Source organism: Hydra viridissima, unplaced genomic scaffold (genome assembly GCF_058129835.1).
Source record: "Hydra viridissima isolate aposymbiotic clone 2 unplaced genomic scaffold, HvirCarnegie_v1 scaffold_8, whole genome shotgun sequence".
Taxonomy (NCBI): domain Eukaryota; kingdom Metazoa; phylum Cnidaria; class Hydrozoa; order Anthoathecata; family Hydridae; genus Hydra; species Hydra viridissima.
Window position 1 is genome coordinate 14,856,428 of NW_028324307.1, and position 21,919 is coordinate 14,878,346.

Below are 21,919 nucleotides of genomic sequence, written 5' to 3' on the forward strand. Positions count from 1 at the left end.
TTGTACACGCTTGCGCAATTATTTTATTATAACAGTGCGATTTATATTTCACAATAAAGCTGGTTAGATAGGCGATTAGGGTAAGGGTTAGGGTTAGGGATAGGGATAGGGATAGGGTAAGGGTTAGGGTTAGGGATAGGGATAGGGATAGGGATAGGGATAGGGATAGGGATAGGGATAGGGATAGGGATAGGGATAGGGATAGGGATAGGGATAGGGATAGGGATAGGGATAGGGATAGGGATAGGGATAGGGATAGGGATAGGGATAGGGATAGGGATAGGGATAGGGATAGGGATAGGGATAGGGATAGGGATAGGGATAGGGATAGGGATAGGGATAGGGATAGGGATAGGGATAGCATATGGCTGCATAGAGCGCATTGCGCTCTAAGTAGCAACGGCCTAGTTTTTTTCTGTAGAATAAAACAATATGAAAACTTTGTTGCTGGTGGCTTTTTTTATGACTGCCTTATTGCCAAATGAATAAATTACAACAAAAAAATCTAGTTAGTCTGGCAAGAATTAAAATTTCGGCGAAAACATTTAAAAGTACGCTTTAAAAAAACACTTTTTTCCGCGTTGCGTCACTGAACTCAAGTTTTAATTTTTGCTGTATGTCAGTGTTATGTTAAACAATTGTGCTTAGTTTATATTATAAAATTTTAATTCAAGAATGATTTAGAGTAATAAAAAATTATTTTTTAGTTGTAGAAAAATTTTTTTCTCTCCGTATGATACGTCACTGAACTATGGAATTGGCCATATATATATATATATATATATATATATATATATATATATATATATATATATATATATATATATATATATATATATGATATTATTGAAGCTTAATGTCATATTTAAATAAGTGAATATGACAGTATGGAAGTTGGAGCAATCTATTACAATCGTATTCCCTTTCTAATGTTAACTTGTTTTGCTGATTATAACTGAATTTTTTTATTATGATATTACCTCTAGGGGGTAATATCATAATAAAAAAATTCAGTTATTTTTTTTTGATTAATAGCAGTTTTAAAACATTTTAATTTACACAAGTTTATTGCTGCAGCTAAGTTTATTCACTTCAGTTAGCAGTGATCTTTTTTTGGAGTCTTACCTTGCAACTTTGTGTTTTTCACGTTTATCTTTTGCAAATGAAAATGTTTGAACTCCTACAAACAAAATGATAATCTGCTCAAGCACACTTGTTTTGATTTTGTGATAGAAGTATCAGTTGATATACAAACATTGTTAAAATTAGATAATGGAGAACCTGTTGTACCTCTGACCCCTTTTTGCTTCCGGGGTTTTTTTTTCTAGACCATTGAACCAATTTTAACCATTCAAAGTTTGTTTTATTCTCTTATATTTTGCACAAAAATTATGTTAAACTGACATAATTTTTATAAAAGTTATAGATTGTGATATCAATCCATTTAAATGCATTTTTGAATATTCATGTTCATCCCACTGTGTGCCTATCCAAAAATATTAACATGGAAACAAGAAAGTAGGACAAGATCATAGAAACAACAGAGACAAGATCCATAAAGCATGATGAAACAGTTAATACATCTAACAAAGTGTATATTGGCGTATCCGAAGAAGAATGGAAATAAAGATTTTATTCATTGAGCACTCTTGTTGAATTTACATACACAAATAACCTTAAAAACAGAGCAATAATAAATTAACAAAAATAAATATTTTTACTAATTTAAATACATACATACATACATACATACATACATACATACATACATACATACATACATACATACATACATACATACATACATACATACATACATACATACATACATACATACATACATACATACATACATACATACATACATACATACATACATACATACATACATACATACATACATACATACATACATACATACATACATACATACATACATACATACATACATACATACATACATACATACATACATACATACATACATACATACATACATACATACATACATACATACATACATACATACATACATACATACATACATACATACATACATACTTACATACGTAACCCGACGTCGGTTTGACATCGGGTGACAAAACCGACGTCGGTTTGACAAAGGTACAACGTACATGTTGTACCTTTGACAAAAGGTCAAAGGTACAACATGTACGTTGTACCTTTGACCGAGTTGTATTGTTCCTTTGTCCATATAGTCACTTATAAGTAATCATGTATTATTTGGACTATTACAGCTTCGTTATATGTTATAAAGAAATTTCTGGCTAACCATATGTCAATAAAAGCTTATATAACCATTTTGTAAGCAATAAAGCTGTCTAAAATGAATTTAAAAAATCAACCCTTACAACTTAGGTTTTCCGCTGACTTTTACATGTAAGAGCAATAACGAACAGTCCATCTGATAAATTTGATGAAAATTTTCAAAAAAGTGGCCTCTTAAGGTGAGTTTCCACTCATCCGTTTTTGCTACGGGAAAGGGAAAGGGATGGGAAAACTAATCATTTGAGCATGCGCAGTGATTAATTTTCAAGATTAAATTACAAACTGCGCATGCTCACGTGATTAATTTTCCCATCCCTTTCCCTTTCCCGTAGCAAAAACGGATGAGTAGAAACTCACCTTTACAGTTAGTAAAAAATCAAAGTGCAATATGAACCAGTCAAAATTACAACGACTTACACTGGTCAAAGGTACACTAGATGGGTTTCTTTAACATTTATCATCTCAAGCCCCATTTACGGTTACAAATAATCATATAAACTTTTCCATAAAAAAAAAAAAAGATTTTGGCTAATATTAATAATAACATAAATTAACCAAACAACTATTTATGACAGTTTTGATGTCAAAATAAGATGAACATGAAAATTTACTTTTTAAGAGCTAAAATTTATAATTCCTCGTGGATCAACACAATCTATCCTTAAACTAGTATTTTACGGTAAAAAGAGTTATCATGGACTAATATTTCAAATGGCACTTCATGTTTTTACAAAATGATAATAGTAGACCTACAGGACGGAATGACTAAAGGTACAACGTGGTCAAAGGTACAACAGGTTTCCCTAACTGTTGTATTTGTGAGAATTTCTTTTACAAAATCATTTGCAGAAAACACTGATAAATGTTGAAGTTTGTTTTTCTAAATAATAGTTCACATTGTAGAAATATATCAACAATTTTAGAATTCAACTTCCATAAACCATCTCTATCACGAGCATTAATGAGTATTTGTATTGCGTCAAATTCTACTTTACATGCTAGAAGTAAAGAACAGCATTGAATGCTATAAAAAGAATAAGAGTTTTTTGAATATTGTAACTTATTGAACAGTTTGTGAATAATATAATCAGCTAAATATTTCAAACTTTTCATTTCTGCATCCTTTTTACTCATGGTTGATTTTTCGCATTTCTCACCATTGAATTTGTTTTTATCGGTAAGGTAGTTTAAAATAATCTTTAAAATCTTTTAAATCTTTATAAAAAATATCATTTCCTACGTCCTGCAATAGAGTATTGGAAAAAGTACGTTCTTCAAAATGTTTAGGCAGGTTTTAGGCAGATTATCCGACAGGAGTCCAAAAACCGTTGAGTAAAAATTCTCAGGGTCACCATTAAACTTTTTTAAAAGACTCTTCATCTTATGACACAACTCTTCTGTATCATTAGGGAAAAATTGAAAATCTAAAAATTTTACAAAAATTAGGGGAAAATTGAAAATTTAAGAACTATCGCTATGCAGTTTTTTTGTTTATTTGAGTAACTGTGCACCATCGGAAGAATGAGAACTAGTAATTTGTTGAACAATAACACAAACAAAGCGCTTTTGTTATATGTTGTTATGACTACGCCTAAAATCACTCGAAAGCTCGCTTGTCTACTTAACGACCTACTTATTTAAAGCAACACCTTTCAAAAGTATTCAGCATAAAGCAAAGTTACAGAGAAAATTTAAATAACTTTCTGAACTAAGAAGCAAAGATGATTTTTTTTGAAGAGATTTGGAAGATAATTTCTCAATACAATGCTACTTCTGCTTTCATCTCTATTACTGTTGCTGCTATATTTACGTATAAGTTTTATTCAGGTTGTATAGTTAAGCCGCCAAAGCTTGAGCTAATTAAAGCAAAAACACCCATGGAAATTTCAAGTCTTATAAAAACGGTTTTTCAAAAAGTAAACGTCTATGTTTTAAGTAATGCTGATGACTGTGACTCAGTGCTAGAGAGTCTGCAAGAAGATCTGCATTTTGTAGGTCTTGATTGTGAATGGATACCAAGTGAAAACACCGGGGTCGCCCTTATACAAATATCTTTAGGAACAAACTGCATACTTTATAGAATGTCACAATCATCTAGTAAATGTGAAGCCCCTTATCAATTGAAAAAGTTGCTTGAAGACCATAAGATATTAAAGTTTGGTGCTAATATTTCTGAAGATGTTAGAAAAATGTCTTTTCATAATATTAAAGTAAATGGGTTTGTTGATTTAAGTAATTTAGCTAAAAGATGTTTACCTTATCTTGAGATGCAACGTGCTGAAGGAAAAGAAAACAAGTATTTAGATTAGTACTTATTGTTGGATAAGTTCTTATTGATTTACAAGCAGCTATAAATGTTAAGGAAAAAACAAACAGTAACAAACTTTATTATTTTGCTGTTCATCAGTATCTACCCTGTTACTTATTCATTAGTTGATAATAATCTCTCAAATTTTTTAGTATTAGACTTATCTTAAAAGTTTCTTTCAGATATTTTAATATTAACTTTTTAGGAATAACAAGATGGGATTGAAATCATTGGCATTTAGTTTGTTAAACATAAAGCACGAAAAATTTTCATATGATCAGCACCTGTGTTGGCAGGCAGCAAAACTTACAAATGAACAAATTCTTTATTGTTTTACACCTCAGCATCATCTAATAAATATGTGAAAAAAAAGCAAAATCTGTATTATTGTCATATCCAAGATCAATTAATAAATGAGTATAATACACAACATAAATTAACGGAACCTTCAACATGGTTAATTGAAATGGCTTGGTCAATGTGCAAAGGTATTGTGGATTTAGACTTCAAAAGCAAAGAGAAAGTGTTTAAACACCCAAACTCTGTAAAAACATTGTATGAAAACTACTTCCTTTTGGCTCCAGATGGTAAATTTTTAGCAATAATCAATCAAAATACAGCAAACTGGTATGTGCAGGAAAAGTTAGGTAGTAATTAAATGTTTCTCTCGTGGTTTTTTCAGTGTATCTTCTGCTAATTTCATAATAATTATTGATTTTTAATAAATCTAAAACTAAGTTCTTTTAATAAAGTAATATTTTTTCTTTTTTTTTTTTGTAAGCATGAAAAAGTTGTAATTCACTTATTTTTAAATATTTGTAGGTTATTTTGATTGTTTGGAACCTTCCTCTGTTCGTCTGTATTTTCAATCACGCAGCGGAACTTCATTGGCTCTCAGTGAAGACTATTCTTCTTTAAACCAAAATGTTTGTGTCATCTGTGGTTCATATGAAATTTTAGTGCCCAAAATGGTTGTTCAACAGGATTATCGCAGGCGTTTTCCTGTTGAGCTCAGAACTCACACCTCTCATGATGTGGTATTTTTATGCTTACAGTGCCATAGGTTACTTTTTTACTTACAGTGTCATATGTATTTTTATGCTTACAGTGCTATAGGATTTTTTCATAAATCTTTTTCTCACATAAAATTTTAAACCTGAGTGAGTTTTGAAGCAGATTCAAACTAAGTGCTTAAATAAAAGGTTTTCATTGATTGTTGATTCTGTTGGGTTCAGGATCTCTAATTCATTTACAAATAGATATGAGCTACTTTTTATTAACTTGTCATTTTTGTCAATTTCTTTTAGATCAGTTAAGCGTGCTGATGATATTCTTTGACAATAACTTGCTGTTGACCACAGTTTTAGACATAATTCGTGGTTACAACATGGTCACCATGGTGATAAATTCAGCATTTAAAAACAAAAAAAAACCCACAGATAAGAAACGTTCGTTGTATATTTACTACATATATGCACTTAAATCAATTAACCGAAATTGGATTTTAAGCAAGCCATTTACTTGTACACATAACGTTAGTGTAATGCGCAGCCAAGATTTGTTACGAAAGGTCTGAGGAAGATGAACAAAATGATCAAAATGATGTTCAAAAAAATCAGGACTAGGTAAAAAATTTAAAAAAAGGAGCAAGTAAATAATGAAAACGGCCGAATTTTAAATTTTTCTGAATGATTTCTATTATTTTCACATCAACTTTCGTCACGTCTTCTTTTGGATAACCAAACGGGCGATCCAAACGTTGCACAATGAGTCAGAAAGGTGAAAAACCGGCAAAAATGATATAACTATCAAATATAAACATGTGATACATCAATTCTAGTATTTTTGGGTCAGAAAATTTAAATTTGTTTGTTAGAAATAAATTTTAAGCGTACCCAAGACGCGTATTACACGCGCGTATGCGTCTCAGTGCCATTTACGCGCGCCAATAACGATTTAAATATACGTGGTATTATTTAATATTTAGGACCAATTTCTCGATCCCAAATATTATCTAATACCACGTATAAACTCTATACCACGTCTTTTCAAAAGAAATTTTACGTATATCTAAGGCGCGTACAACACACGTGTGTTGTTTTGATATTGGAGATACAAACCTTACAGAATTAGGTTAGTGAAAATCCCACTGAGTTAACCATAGTAACAAAGTTCTTTTGTTGCATCACAGAAACCCAGCTACTTTAATTTGAAACAATTCGGAATCGTCAAAAAATGAAATCAAGTGACGTTTTATTTGTGACGGCAGGCAGTTGAATTGTGGTGAGGTATTACCTTATTACGTCGACTTTAACTGTACTAGTCATTCTTACACACAGACGCAAAAATTCGCGGGTTTTTTAGGAAGTCGAAGTGATGAGGTTACTGGTTTGGGAATTAATATCATCAAAAATTTCAGTATTCTTTTTAAGAACGCACTCCTACTATTATGTTAAACTACTCGAGTTTTAAGCGATTCACTATGTGACAAAATGATGTTTATTTTAGTTTTAAATATTTGGAGTATTTCAACCATTTTTATAAAACTATAATCTAGGTTTGTTCTGCATTAAGCGGGCAAAATGAAAAAGATTTTCTAGATAAATATGCTTCAAAGATTGCTAAATGCTGAGGAAAATCGTATTTGAACTAAAATTTAAAAACAAATTCACAGTAAAATATAAATATATTAGCTGCGATTAACTTCTTCATAAGCAATATTAATCCGTATCAGATCCAAAACGACTCCTGATAACGTTGATAAGTATTCAAATACCACCCATCCACTGAATTACTTTGTTTTCGCTCCTGTCCTCTTACTGAAGATTGACTAAAAGTAATACTTCAATACAGTAGATTCTTTGTTTTTGAGCAAACTCAAAACTAATTCAGTTGATAGAATCTTTAGATCGATAAATGATGGTTTTTTCAGATCGTGCTATGTCTGTAGCTATGGTCACCAGTCTCAAGATCAAAGGCAAGGCCTTTGATCTTGAAACACGCTGATCACAGCTATAGACATAATTTGTAATTTCAAGTTAAAATTAATAAGATATTGTTTGTTATATGATTATTTATGAAGGCTTTTTACATTTCTCATGACTATTAACCCTACTAAAAAATATTTTCATGTCACTTCAATTAGGCTCACATCCGACTTTTAACAACTGCAAAATTTCCGTTTTTTGCGGACGTATTTGTATATGCTCATATGCCAGTTAAGTCTAATGCGCAAATTTATGTTATAGCAAAATTTTTAATAACTTTTCTTAGCAAAGAAGCAAAGATGAATTTTTTTGAAGAGATTTTGAATATACTTTTTCAATACGATGCTACTTCTGCTTTCATCTCGCTTACTGTTGCTATATCTATGTATAAGTTTTATTCAAAGTGTATATTTAAGCCGTCAAAGCCAGAAAACCATGTATGTTTGCCAGAAGTAGTAACACTATCACCCTTTTCTGCTGTTGCCGATGAAACTGAGCTAGTTAAAGCAACAACATCCAAGGAAATTTCAAGTTTTGTAAAAACAGTTTTTCAAAAAGTAAACGTCTATGTTTTAAGTAATGCTGATGACTGTGACTCAGTGCTAGAGAGTCTGCAAGAAGATCTGCATTTTGTAGGTCTTGATTGTGAATGGATACCAAGTGAAAACACCGGGGTCGCCCTTATACAAATATCTTTAGGAACAAACTGCATACTTTATAGAATGTCACAATCATCTAGTAAATGTGAAGCCCCTTATCAATTAAAAAAGTTGCTTGAAGATAAAAAAATTTTAAAGTTTGGTGTTGCTATTTCTGAAGATGTTAGAAGACTGCTTTCTCATGATATTAAAGTAAATGGGTTTGTTGATTTAAGGAGTTTAGCTAAAAGATGTTTACCTTATATTGAGACACAGACTACTGAAGGAAAAGAAAATAAGTATTTAGATTTGTGCTTATTGTTTTAAATCCTTTGCTGGATAAGTTCTTACTTACATTTACAAGCAGCTATAAATGTTAAGGAAAAAACAAACAATAACAAACTTTATTATTTTGATGTACATTAATATCTACCCTGTTACTTATTCATTACTTAATGATAGTCTCTCAATGTTTTTAGTATCAGGCTTAAGTTTCTTTAAGATAGATCAATATTAACTTTTTAGGTACAATGGGATGGGATTGAAATCATTGGCATTTAGGATATTGAACATGAGACTTGACAAATCTTCATATGTTCAGTGCAGTAATTGGCAGGCAGCAGAACTTACAAATGAACAAATTCTTTATGCTGCAAAAGATGCAATTGTATCACTAGAAATATTTTATGCTCTTGTACTTTTGCACAAAGTTCAGCAACTTCCTTCTGATTTTAGCAATTTGTTTAGCACCTTAACATCATCTAATAAATGTGTGAAAGGAATGCAAAATCTGTATTGTTATTGTCATATCAAAGATCAATTAATAAATGAGTTTAATACACAACATAAATTAGTAAAGCCTTCACCATGGTTAGTTGAAATGGCAAGCTCAATGTGCCAAGGTATTGTGGACTTTAACTTCAAGCAAAAAAACAACAAATTAGTAAGCAAGAAAGTTTCACTCAAAGAGAAATTGTTTAAACACCCATGTCGTGCAAAACCATTGTATGAAAACTGCTTCCTTTTGGCTCCAGATGGTAAAGTTTTAGCAACAATCAATCAAAATAAAGCAAACTGGTATGTGCAGAAAGGATTAGGTAGTAATTAAATGTTTTTCTCATGGCTTCTCATCTAAATTAATTCTTTTAATGAAGAAATATTTTTTCTTTATTGTTTATAAACTTGAAAAATTTGTAATGTTTTTTCTTATATTTTAAAATATTTGTAGGTTATGTTGATTGTGAGGAACCTTACACTGTTCGTCTGTCGTTTCAACCACGCAGCGGAACTGCATTGGCTGACAGTGAATACTATACTACTATAAAGCAAAATGTCTGTGTTGTCTGCGGTTCAAATGAAAGTTTAGTACGCAAAATGGTTGTTCCACATGATTATCGTAGGCATTTTCCTGTAGATCTCCGAGCTCACACCTCTCATGATGTGCTATTATTATGTTTACAGTGCCATAGGTATGATTTCTTTATAGGTATGACTTTTTCATAAATAATTTTCTCACAGAATTTTAAGCACGAGGGAGTTTTGAAGGAAATTCAAACAAAGTGCTAAGGTTTTGATTGCTTTATTCTGTTGGGTTCAGGATCTCTAAACCATTTACAAACCGACGTGAGTTCCATTTATTGAATTTGTTCTTCTTATCTATTTTTTTCAGATCTGCTCAGCATGCTGATGATATTCTTCGACAACAGCTTGCTGCAAAGCATAAAGCCCCTCTTGGCACTAAAGAACAAATGAAGTTTATAGACAATCCTATTTTAATAAAAGTCCATTCTGCAGCCAAAGCTTTGATGAATCAAAAATCAAACATTCCATCTAATAGAAGGCTTGAGTTAGAAGCTACCATAAAAGATTATTACGGCGTAGATACAGTTGACAAAGAATTGTTGAATGATACCTTGAAAATAGGCGTAAAAACAGCGAACGAAACTTTTCAATGTGTTCACGGTGAAAAAGTGGTGAAAGATATTATAACTGAAGGCTGTTTGTTTGATTTCATTCGAATGTGGCGTAAGCATTTTCTTGATTCTATGCAGCCAAAACATTTGCCTGAGTTATGGTCTATTGATCACAATGCACACAAGTATGAAGCCCTTACGAGAATGAATTAAATTCTATTTTCAACATTATAGAATACAATAAATGCAGAAGTAAATAGATAATAAAGTTCCATTCAACTTCTTACAGTAAATTCAACTGTAAAAATTTTCAATTTGAAAGCAAAAAGTTGAAACTTGAGACACGTTGACCACCGATGTAGACATGTTCTTGGTTACAACATGGTCAACATGGTAATAAACCAAGTATATAAAAATAAAAAAAAACCCACAAATAAGAGTCGTTCGCTATATTCATTATTTACATACACCACGGTGGTTTAAGCCTGGTATTTTATTGTGAGCATGCGCACATGTTTTATTTTTGAAATTACAGGGAAAAATGGCGAAGTGACTTTCTTGCAAATAACTAAAATTCGTTGATTTATTTTGTTACTAAGACCTTTACTTATTTCTCATTAAAAAACCTGCACTGTACATTTTAGAAATCTTACATCCTAGAGTGTTTGTAATAAAACATAAAAATAAATAAGAACGTTTGTAAACAAAGAAAATTTTAATGTTTAATCTGCAAGATTTTTGGAGTTAAAAAAGAAATTATCTGTTAGACGATGATGATGATGATGATGATGATGATGATGATGATGATGATGATGATGATGATGATGATGATGATGATGATGATGATGATGATGATGATGATGATGATGATGATGATGATGATGATGATGATGATGATGATGATGATGATGATGATGATGATGATGATGATGATGATGATGATGATGATGATGATGATGATGATGATGATGATGATGATGATGATGATGATGATGATGATGATGATGATGATGATGATGATGATGATGATGATGATGATGATGATGATGATGATGATGATGATGATGATGATGATGATGATGATGATGATGATGATGATGATGATGATGATGATGATGATGATGATGATGATGATGATGATGATGATGATGATGATGATGATGATGATGATGATGATGATGATGATGATGATGATGATGATGATGATGATGATGATGATGATGATGATGATGATGATGATGATGATGATGATGATGATGATGATGATGATGATGATGATGATGATGATGATGATGATGATGATGATGATGATGATGATGATGATGATGATGATGATGATGATGATGATGATGATGATGATGATGATGATGATGATGATGATGATGATGATGATGATGATGATGATGATGATGATGATGATGATGATGATGATGATGATGATGATGATGATGATGATGATGATGATGATGATGATGAACAAGACAATAAACAAAATAACAAAAAAAAAACTTTTTTTTTGAAAATTTTTCAGCTAAAAAGTTAAACTTGTTCTAAATTCTGTAAAAAATTCCTAAAGCTGTTTCTTTTTAATCTGTCATTTTTTGAAAAAGAGTATACTCTTTTTAAAAAAATGTATTATAGTATATAATAATAGTATTTAAATTATACCATTTTTTAGGATAAATACTATCTTTTGTAACCTTCGCATCAAAAGATTTGATATAGTTTCAACATAAATGTAAACTATAAATAGTTTATATTTGTGTTGCAAATATGCCAAATATATATATATATATATATTTATATATATATATATATATATATATATATATATATATATATATATATATATATATATATATATATATATATATATATATATATATATATATATATATATATATTTGGACTCAATAAAATTTAAGATCTAAATGTTTTTCTTTTTTTAACATCTGGCTTCATTGCTTTAGATTTTGGATGGTTTCTTATATAACGTTCTTTCTACATGCTTTTCAAGAGATTGTTAAACTCAGCATGCACACTTTCCTCACCTTGTTCCCCATAAGCTTCAATGCCTAACCCCCATTTTTAAATAAATTGAAGAATATAGGTTTTAAGCAAATGCATCAATAGGAGTTACAGATGCTTTTGGCTAAATTTCATATTTATGTACTCAACAAATTTTATTACTCTTTTTCTTATCCAACCAGATAGAAATTTTATAACAGTTTTTTTTTTAATTCTCGAGTTTTTGTTTAACGACTTGTAACACTGCATCTTCAATATCATGTGGAATATGACTTGATTTTCTTACATAAATCATCATTTTTTGAGCTGCAGTTATTGCTGAAATGATTTTTCTTACACTCATGATTTACACATTTGTCTTTAAAAAATGTTTTTTTCCACAAATCTTGCATGCAATATACAAAAGTTTCATCATCTACAAATCATGGACAGAACTGAAAAGTTGAATTGGTTTTCAACCAACCAAAAATACACTTTTGTCGGACATTTTCTTTTGTCAGACATTTTAACCAAGTTTTTGGTTTAGCAATGAATAGTTTCAAACATTCTTTCAGTCTTACTGGCAGTTGTTAAAGAGTCTTTTCCTGGCAAATTTCCACAAACTCTGCAAGCTCTCAATAATTTTTGTTGATGTTTTTCACCCATCTTTTAAATGAATTTTTGAAAAGCTCTTAACTAAATATGCAAATTTTATTTCATAAAGAAATTGACAGTTTATAAAAATCAATTTTTTTTGAGTGAAAATGAATAATACTTTTATTAAAAACCAAAGCGTCCTAAAAATTTTGCTTGGTCTATAATAGAAATGTATATAAATTGTTTTTTTAAACAATATTACACTGTCCAATTAGTGTAGCAGATGTTAAAACATAAATTTCACTTGGATTTTGTACATGTAACAGCTCAAATACGTAAAATACCATTTTATTTGTCTAAGTCTTAACAATCACATAGAGTTTTTAAAAATAGGAAACAAAGCTTCAAGGTACATAATAAGTTTTTAACACGGTAAATAAAAATTTAGATATTTGACTATTTATACCAGATGCATTTAGATATTTGGCTATTTAAACCAGATGCATGCGCATAATAAAATCCCAAGCTTTCATAAGTATTGAATCACCGTGACACTTAAATCAACCAAATTTATGCTTTAAACAAACCGTTTACTTCTATACTTATCATTAGTGTACTGCACAGCGAAGATTTGTTACGAAAAGTGGGAGAAAGAGAGCACAATTAAAAAAATCAGAAGCAGGTAAAAAATCAGAAGCAGGTAAAAAATAAAAAAAAAAAAGAGAGTAAAGGATCAAAATGGCCAAGTTTTCAATTTTTCTGAATGATTACAAATATTTTCACGTCAACAGTTCGTTTGGATCACCATGAAGCGTAATGTCGCTATGAAGATTATAATGGGAAAAACTTTGAATAGAACTTGAATCTAAGATGTTAATATGAGCTTTTTTTTTGAAATGCTGAAAATCGGTACACTGTCGTATTATTTTTAAGCACATGCAATTATTTAACAAAAGTAAATTTGCATATAGACTTTGTTTGTTTTCATAAGGACTGCCGAAAGAGAAAAGGGATACCACACTAATGTATTGTAGAGAACTTTGAGCTGTATTTAAATATATACAAGTCAAATAAAAAAGATTTTATTTTTTTAAGAAACTTTATTTTATGGAAAAAAAAAAAGTTTCAGATAAGTTTGAGATAAGTTTGTAAAACTTGTTATAGATTTAAATACCAGAAAGACTCTTTAGCGCCTCTGTAGTCAAAATTAAGAGTACAAATAAAGTTGATTGCAATGGCTGCCTCCTTGAGACTCTCCTTGAGACAATAGAAAATAATGATTTAATAATAGTACTAAAAAGCTTTCATGTCAATTTTTTTGCGTTTTTTTTTTTTCAAGCGGAAAAACTTTATATGGTTGAAATCAATCGATATAAGATATACTAAAAAGCTGCAGTGTTTGAACTACTATTTTGTTACGACGTAGAGATTGTAAGCAAAACATTTCATACTAAAAAATACTTTTATCCAAAAATAGAAAAATTTAGCAGATTGTTCTGGTCATAAAAGCAAAAGGGAATAATAGCTAATTTGTACAAAACATATAAAGTTTTATTTTAATATCATCAAAGTTTCACCTTCCTCACTATTTACAAGATTGAATGCACTTGTGTTAACAGAACTCCCAATCTTGATGATCATTTGGACGACATTCCTTTGGACACACAGTAGCTCTATCTAATCCACCTCTGCCGTGTCCAACAAACTCTCCAGATTCATCTCTTTTAGTAGGAAAAGGCTCCCCTTTTAAACCATTTTTACATAAATAGGAGTCGTGGATTAATGCATTGTCACGGACAAGTGGCCACACGTATGAGCGTAGAACTGATTGGTCATTACCTTTGGTTGCTTCTATTTGCTTTACAGGATCACGATGCATACTATTTTCAGCGCATAGTTGAGCAATTTTAAATCCAAGTTCCCGATTAAGCTCGTTTCTATAACACCACATTCCTCCTAGAATAGGAGCAGAATGACGAGGATGATCTCTCATTATATGAACAAGCTTACCTGATTCTAGCCAAGCTTTTACAGCATCAGAATCTCTCTTTAAAAGCTTTGAGTCCAAATCTCTGACACATGTAACGTCTACAGAAGTATCAGACAACGTCAAGAATCTCCAAACCATGCCGTTGACGTTAGTCATATAAGCAAAGTTACTGACATTAAAAAATTCTATGTTTTGATAAAATTTTGTTAAGTTCTCGAGCTCTAAAGATTTCGTTATGTATTTATCGTGATAAATTCGAACTGTCCAGTTGTGGTATAATGTATCTTCGGCTGCCTCTTTGGCAACAGATTCTACTGCTCTTCTATACATCTCCCAGTTATTTCCAAAAAGCGAGTAAGACAGAACGTGGGCTCTAGAGATCATGGGGTTGTTGATTTTAAAACGGTTCAGATAAAAATTTAGTTTAAGATGCAGAAGAAAATCGCCATTAGGTAACATGTTTCTAATTTTCATTAATTGTGAAATATTGATATAGATTAAAACTAAAAAACTTATAATGAGCAAAAGTCGGAATAATTTTTTTACTTTCTTGTGCTCCATTTCGTCAAAACAAAATAACTCTTCTAGGCCATACTTTACAATGCATTTGTATAAAACCGCGAGTAAATAAAAGTTAATTGCAAGGCTTAAATTGTAATTTGACACCACGTTGGAGTGTCATTAATAAAGACACTCTAATGAATATTCCTAACCATTCAAGAGTTAAAAAAATTGAAAGATGCGATTATTATTACTTTTTTATTATAAGCATAAGATTATTAAGTATATCTAGGGTTACATTTTGTTAAAGAAAAAGCATATTGTTGAGGCTTACTCTATATTTTAAAAAGTTTGAACATAGTTCTTTCATGACTGGAATTCTCAAAAGTGTTCTATTATTAAACAATGTGAAACAAAAATATGAACGCTGCTTGTTTTAGTGATTTGATTACAGAACAGAAGCACACGGATGTGGTACGTATCTCTTACTGCAGTCTCTAATTGCGGAGTTTGCTTAGTTCGAAATACTCCACACAAAAAGTTTTATTTAACTATGTTTTAAAAAGTGTATTTAAAGTTTTAAAAAATGTGCTTTTTTTGGTCTTATTCCCTCTCATCAAGAAGACTGCAACCTCTCACCCACAAGGCTGCACACGTTTCCGAAGAGTATTGATATCCAGAAGCTTATTAGGGCATTTTACACTTTTTACATTAACATACCCGGGACTATTTTAAAACTTTCATACGTCTATTTAAAAAAACGTTTTTTTTTGTGTCAAAAAAATTGGTTCACAAAATAATATCTAATTAAAGTGTTTCTTGTTGAAGTAAAATGTTTTAAAAACTAGAAGGGATTCCCCAGGATCCTTTGAAACTAATTATTGTTTTTTTCTTTTTTATTTTATGTAAGTTTACCCAATTGCTTACATCGTATGAAAATAAAAAGCATTTTTATTCTCAATATTTAAAATTAAAATTTACCCAGTTCATCTTTGATGTTATAAAAGTCCATGTTGACTTGATAAGCAGACAAAATTAATTTGTAACTGTCATTATATGTGTATTACATATCTATATATATAAAAAAAAAAGAAATAAAAAAAAACTATGAAGAATTGACATTGTATACCCGAAGTTCTTACCTTTAATTAAAAACTTACGAAGTGTCTAACTGCCAACATAAAGACTGTTTATTTACTACTATCTTAGTAAAATTCAAGAAAGAGTTTCAGTAAAATTAATTTATTTGATTCGCAATTAAGATCTGAAATTAATTGTATAAAAGTCATAAACCTGCGCCTCAACTGAATTCACAAGGAAGACTCGTGGACTTGTAGTGGGTAGTCGCGAAAAGTGATTTTTGGTTAAAAATCATTAAAAATTTGAAAAGTTTTTGAATGGTCTGTATTATATTGTAGGGTGTTGTTTATTCAAAATAAGTTGGAATTGCTCTGCTTCCAGAATTTTTGAAAATCTAGCATGACTATTATCAACATATCTTAGATAGAATTTGAAATCAAGAGGAAAGTTTAATGTTTTTGCAATTTTTAAAGCATTTTATTCGTGGTATTGTAAAAATATTCCGCCAGTATGACCATGAACGAAAGACCAATAGGATAGGAATTCTCCACCTTATGAATTTCTTCGTTCCACAAGAAATAACACCGATGTAAACAAAGCTCTATCAGCTTTTTAGTTTCTGATACAGTAAGCTTGGTAGAACATTTGTAGGAATCATCTTTATTTAATTGATCTAAAAGAATCAAAGTAGCTTCTTTAAGTGAAATTGATGGATAGAGGTTTACTACATCAAATAAAACTTGAACCTCATTTTTTTCTATATTCCAGGAGTTTGCCAATGTTCCCGTCTAAATGGCGTTATTATATATATATATGTATATATATATATATATATATATATATATATATATATATATATATATATATATATATATATATATATATATATATATATTTATATACATATATGTATATCAATTAAAACTATGCTTCTTTTTAGCATAAACTTTATCAGCAGAACTTTATTAGCAGTTCTTCGGTTGTATGCATAAATCTTCCAGCATCGTTGATCGATTGATCTTTTCATATCCTCTGTTATCGACGCTTGCGTTTCAAAAAAGCATTATATAAAGATCTTGATTACTTTCATCACCTGAAGAAAGAAAAATATAGCATAACAATGTTAACACTATTATAAACATTTGTTTGCAGCGACATTTATTTTTATGAAAATTAACTTTAAAATTTTTTTTGTACTTTATCTAATATTTGTAAAAAAGTGAAACGCGCAGAAACCCAAGGTTTGCTTTGGTTCAGTGCAATGTTTAAAATACCGACAAATTGGTTAAAGTACGACATAATTATTTTCATGGAAGTCTATAAGCTTTCATGGGCGTCCTTAAGCTTAAATACGATTATATGGAGCAGTAGTTGCAGAGGAATAGTAAACAATATTAGCATGTAAATTTTTATGTTTAGCCTGTTGTTTTATGAATTTTTCATTCTGATGATAAATTTTATAATTTCACTGGAATGTAAATAAAAAATTGTTTGGCATTTTTATTCTATCGCCCGGTTTTTCCATCCTAATTTCTATATCACTATTTATAGTGTCTATCAAAATTCTCAAAAAAGCTTTTAAGTAAGTAAGGTTTCGAAATGGTCAGCATTGTTATGTAGACGCTGTGAGATTTAATGCGTAAACTAATCTTATATTTATTTAAAGAAACTTAATCAAAAGACAAAAAAAAAAAAAAAAGAAAAAATAGTTTCATCAATTGCACAGTTTAAAAATGAGTTAAAGCTTTTACAAAAGCTTAAATGAACTTTTTCCAAGTTTTGCTATGACTTTACTTAAAAACATTTGTTAAAAAAATTTATCGCTTAAAAATGTTTTTTTGAGTGTCCACCAAATTTTCCAAAAATGCCAGTGCTAAAATTCCCTACCCCCTCCTCCCCTCCTAACTCTTTCCCTCTATACACTGGTCAATAGGGTGTCCCAAAATTATACAAAAAAACACTTTTTTTTAAAACTCCTCTTGTACACCCAAAATTCCTTGCCTATACTAAGGCAGAAGACAAATACATGCTAAAAAATTACTCTCAGATCATTTTAAGTGCTTACTGTAAAATTCCAAAATCTCTATTTTTTAGCTTTTCAAAATATCAAAATAAAATAAATAACAGTGTGATTATTTCGTCCACTAATATATATTAATATTATCATATAGAGAGCTTTAAATATTTATAAGTTCTTTTTGAGTTACATTCTTTGTTACTTTTTTTCTCTCCTCTCTTGCTATCAATAGTATATTTTGGCGCTGTTCTTCCTTTTGAGAATATTTAAAAAAGTCGTTTATTAAGCCAATGTTTCTTTCAGCGCAGTCATTAGTTACACTAAGTCCTTTAACAAAAACTTCAAAAACACCATATGATTTAGTTTTTGAAAAGTTGGGATGAGAAGAAACCCAATCTTTAACTTGATTTGTGATTCCAAGGCGTAAAAATATAAGCCAGCTATCAGCAGTAACAAGTTCTGAAAGCTTGCTGTTTGGTAAGATTAAAACTGGATTAGGTTTTTCCATATTTATATTTTTTTGCTCTGGAACTGGAAAAGAAATTAACGAATTCAAAATCTGATACTTAACAGACATTTCCAAGTGAGAATCAACGAGTGAAAACACAACTATTGCTGGAGAAAGATACCACGAATGTTTATGAAAACTTTTAATCAAAGCATTACCAATATCAGCATTAAATTCATCCTTGATAACATATGCTGCTTTAAAAGCATTAAAATCATTAAGTACAGCGTGTTGAGCACATCTAGATTTAAGGTAACATGGAGCATAACAAACAGCAACAATAAAGGCACATGTTTCTATTTCTTTTTTATTTTCATCAGGTAAAAAGCTTATAACAGTGGATGTCATCTCTAGTGAAAGAATATACAAAGCATCCGCCATAAATCTTGCTTCGTGACAAGCTCCAGGTTGATGAATTTTAAATTCTTTAAGCTTATCAGATTCGACGCCAAGATAAAAAGCCAAATATTTTACAAGGTGATTATAGTCATTTCTTGGAAAAATTTTATTCTCTAATGAATACTTTGCATAATCTTTAGCTGCTAGCACCAAGATGTGAAGCTTGCTACCTATTTCGAGCTTGTTCCAATCAAATTTTTTCAGTTCTGGAACTCTTGAATTCACAGATTCATGAGAAGTTTCCCAGTTTCTTTGAAAAGCCAAGTACATAGATTTACTTGGACCCTTAGATTTAACTTTAGTGATAGCCTGTATTGCATGATTTATATGAAGTTCATATATGTGGTGACGACACATAAACCAAAACAAACATTTATTAAGAATTCTACTTATTATTATTATAGCTCCGTTTAGTCTACCTGTATTACTTGATGTAGTATCGGTACAGACTCCAATTATATTATCCGCTATTTCAAAGTACTCTAAAATGTTTTGAATAACAATGGCTTGATTTTTTCCTTTAGTGCTCTCTACAGGTATAATTCCAAGTAGGCGATCGTCTTTTGTAGTAAATTCAGGACTGGTAACAGATATAGCAACCCTTTCCTTCTTAACAGTAATTTTTAACTTTTCCTCTATTTCTTTTACCAACTTACTGTCAAAGTGCAAGATCAAATTCTTTCCTGCCATTTCTTCGTAATAGCTGATGATCTGATGGTGGTACCTAAATTAAAAAGAATTTATTTCTCTTTATAACTACTATTGATTGTTTTAATATCAGGGTGTTAGCCAAAATTAAACATTATACCACGTTTTTGCTGTATTGGGAATATTTATTGTTGTTGTTCAGGAAAATATTGGAAATTTTCAAGAAATTGTCCTAAAAAACTCAAAATAAGAATCAAAAAAAAAAGTCATTGATTTTTAGGAATTTTGAAACCATTGTGAATTCCCCAATATACACCTTTGGGCTAGCTAACACCCTGAATATAAATATTTTGAATGTAAACAAATCTACCTAAATCTTCAATATACTTGAATCTACTTCTAGCTACTGAGCTTCTAGATATATTTAAGTCATTGACATTTCCGCCTAAAGCTTTAATAACAGCTCCTAGAAACATTGTTTGTGAGCAAATGCTGATTCCGCATCTAACACTAACAGGTGTTGTAGCTAATATAAGATTGTCTCTGTCAAACTCTATTGCAATTTCTGAACAGCCCAACTTAGAGTGTTTTTGACGCTTTAGCTTTGTGTGTGTTGGAAGCTGGGTTTCACCCCTTTCTTGAAAATCTAAATCACTATCACTAGAAACTGAAGATTGGTGAGCAGCAGAACCTAAGTAACAAAAAGCAGTAATTACTTTATAAAGCAAATATAAATTTTAATTAAACCATTATTAAGAATAATTATTTAAAAGTTTTCAATTAAAGTTAAAATTTGAGATATTTACCTGATGCCTCAAATTCATCTGAGTTAAGAGAGATCACTTCATCCATTTCAAAATCAACTTTTCTATCCAATCCAAAATATTCATTAACTCTACATTTTTCTTCATAAGATCTCATTCTTTCATACCTTTTAATTCTCCTTTCAACTCTTTGCTGCATATCAATGTCATATTTATCACTTATTACACCTCTCCTCATTGTTCTTTGATCTTGAAGAAAAGCCAAATCTTCTATAACTGCATCATTCGATCTTGGCATATCTTTATCTGATTTGATTTTATCTTCTATGTTGTTTTGAGAAATATCAAATAAATTCTCAAGAAATTCTTCAAACCAATTTTCGTGATTTTTTTTGGTAATTGTGTTCCAGGAAAGATAACTTGTATTTCGCATAGAAATGTACAGTTTATTTACTTTAATAAATTTTTTAACAATTTGTACTTCAGAAATTATATACTTTCCAAAACCAGCATATTTCTATATGTTTACAACTTTTCTAAGGCAACATATCTCCATACTTTCATAACAAAAATCTTTGTCATGGCAAACCATATCCCTACTCCCACTCTTTGTTTTGCAAGAGAAATTTTCTTGAGTAGACTTGAACCTTTTACTTTTTTCTGTAATAACATACTGATAATATCGTAGAACTGTTCCATTTGTTGGTAGTTGATGTATGGGAAAAACAGAAATTGGACTTCTGAGAATGTAAAGTGGTCGACGCGGGTTTAAATTAACATTATAGTTGGATTTTTTTATTTTAGCGGTCTTCTTTCTTTTCGCCATAACATAAATATATTTTAATTTTTTTATAATTAATTTTTATCAATATTTAATTTGTAATAATAAACTACGCAAAATATTCTTTTGTAAAGAGTAACAGTTTGATTCGTTGTTTTTTTATCAGAAAAAAACGATTGGCTTAAGCTTGTTTACCTTATTTAATCAAGATTGCAGCTTTCAAAGTTGGTGTATTCGCAAGTCGATATTTTAAATTAGATAAAGTTGGTTTAATCAAAATCAATAATTGCAAAGAAAACAACTAATTGTCAAAAAAGTACAAAAATAATACTCAAATAATTATTGTATTAAAAACATATCAGTATATATATATATACATATTGTTTTTAAAAGTTCTTAATATTTAGAACAGTGATCAAGAAAAGTGTGATAATACTAAGTTATTGAGTTGCCACCATATCCTACTACAAAGCTACCAATATTTTTTTTAAT

At 30.2% G+C, this 21,919-nt stretch overlaps 3 protein-coding genes and 1 pseudogene across 5 annotated transcripts; 2 read left to right on the top strand and 2 right to left on the bottom strand.

Moving 5' to 3' along the window:
* Positions 1-3,887: 3,887 nt before the first annotated feature.
* Positions 3,888-6,431, top strand: LOC149885276 (exonuclease 3'-5' domain-containing protein 2-like; annotated as a pseudogene). Its single transcript, XR_016454982.1, has 4 exons — positions 3,888-4,585; positions 4,803-5,244; positions 5,420-5,660; positions 5,905-6,431. The product of XR_016454982.1 is annotated as an exonuclease 3'-5' domain-containing protein 2-like (transcript).
* A 1,357-nt stretch (positions 6,432-7,788) lies between these two features.
* LOC145195093 (exonuclease 3'-5' domain-containing protein 2-like) lies at positions 7,789-10,848 on the top strand. 2 transcript variants are annotated; one of them, XM_080072863.2, is made up of 4 exons: positions 7,789-8,521; positions 8,748-9,319; positions 9,451-9,691; positions 9,892-10,561. In XM_080072863.2, the coding sequence occupies exons 1-4, from the start codon at positions 7,809-7,811 to the stop codon at positions 10,346-10,348; spliced, it is 1,983 nt and encodes a 660-aa protein (XP_079928989.2). In that variant the 5' UTR covers positions 7,789-7,808; the 3' UTR covers positions 10,349-10,561. The 2 variants fall into 2 exon arrangements, 1 of the variants encoding a protein (XP_079928989.2); XR_016454978.1 differs by having other exon boundaries at positions 7,800-8,521; positions 8,748-9,299; positions 9,892-10,848.
* Positions 10,849-13,780: 2,932 nt separating this feature from the next.
* LOC149885277 (uncharacterized) lies at positions 13,781-15,432 on the bottom strand. The gene is made up of 2 exons (XM_090095960.1): positions 15,276-15,432; positions 13,781-15,102 (listed from the first exon to the last, which is right to left on the bottom strand). The coding sequence occupies exon 2, from the start codon at positions 15,057-15,059 to the stop codon at positions 14,352-14,354; it is 708 nt and encodes a 235-aa protein (XP_089952086.1). The 5' UTR covers positions 15,060-15,102; positions 15,276-15,432; the 3' UTR covers positions 13,781-14,351.
* A 2,905-nt stretch (positions 15,433-18,337) lies between these two features.
* LOC145187079 (uncharacterized) lies at positions 18,338-21,502 on the bottom strand. Its single transcript, XM_090095951.1, has 3 exons — positions 20,689-21,502; positions 20,253-20,573; positions 18,338-19,958 (listed from the first exon to the last, which is right to left on the bottom strand). Exon 3 carries the CDS (start codon positions 19,922-19,924, stop codon positions 18,488-18,490), a length of 1,437 nt encoding a protein of 478 aa, XP_089952077.1. The 5' UTR covers positions 19,925-19,958; positions 20,253-20,573; positions 20,689-21,502; the 3' UTR covers positions 18,338-18,487.
* Between the last annotated feature and the right edge of the window lie 417 nt (positions 21,503-21,919).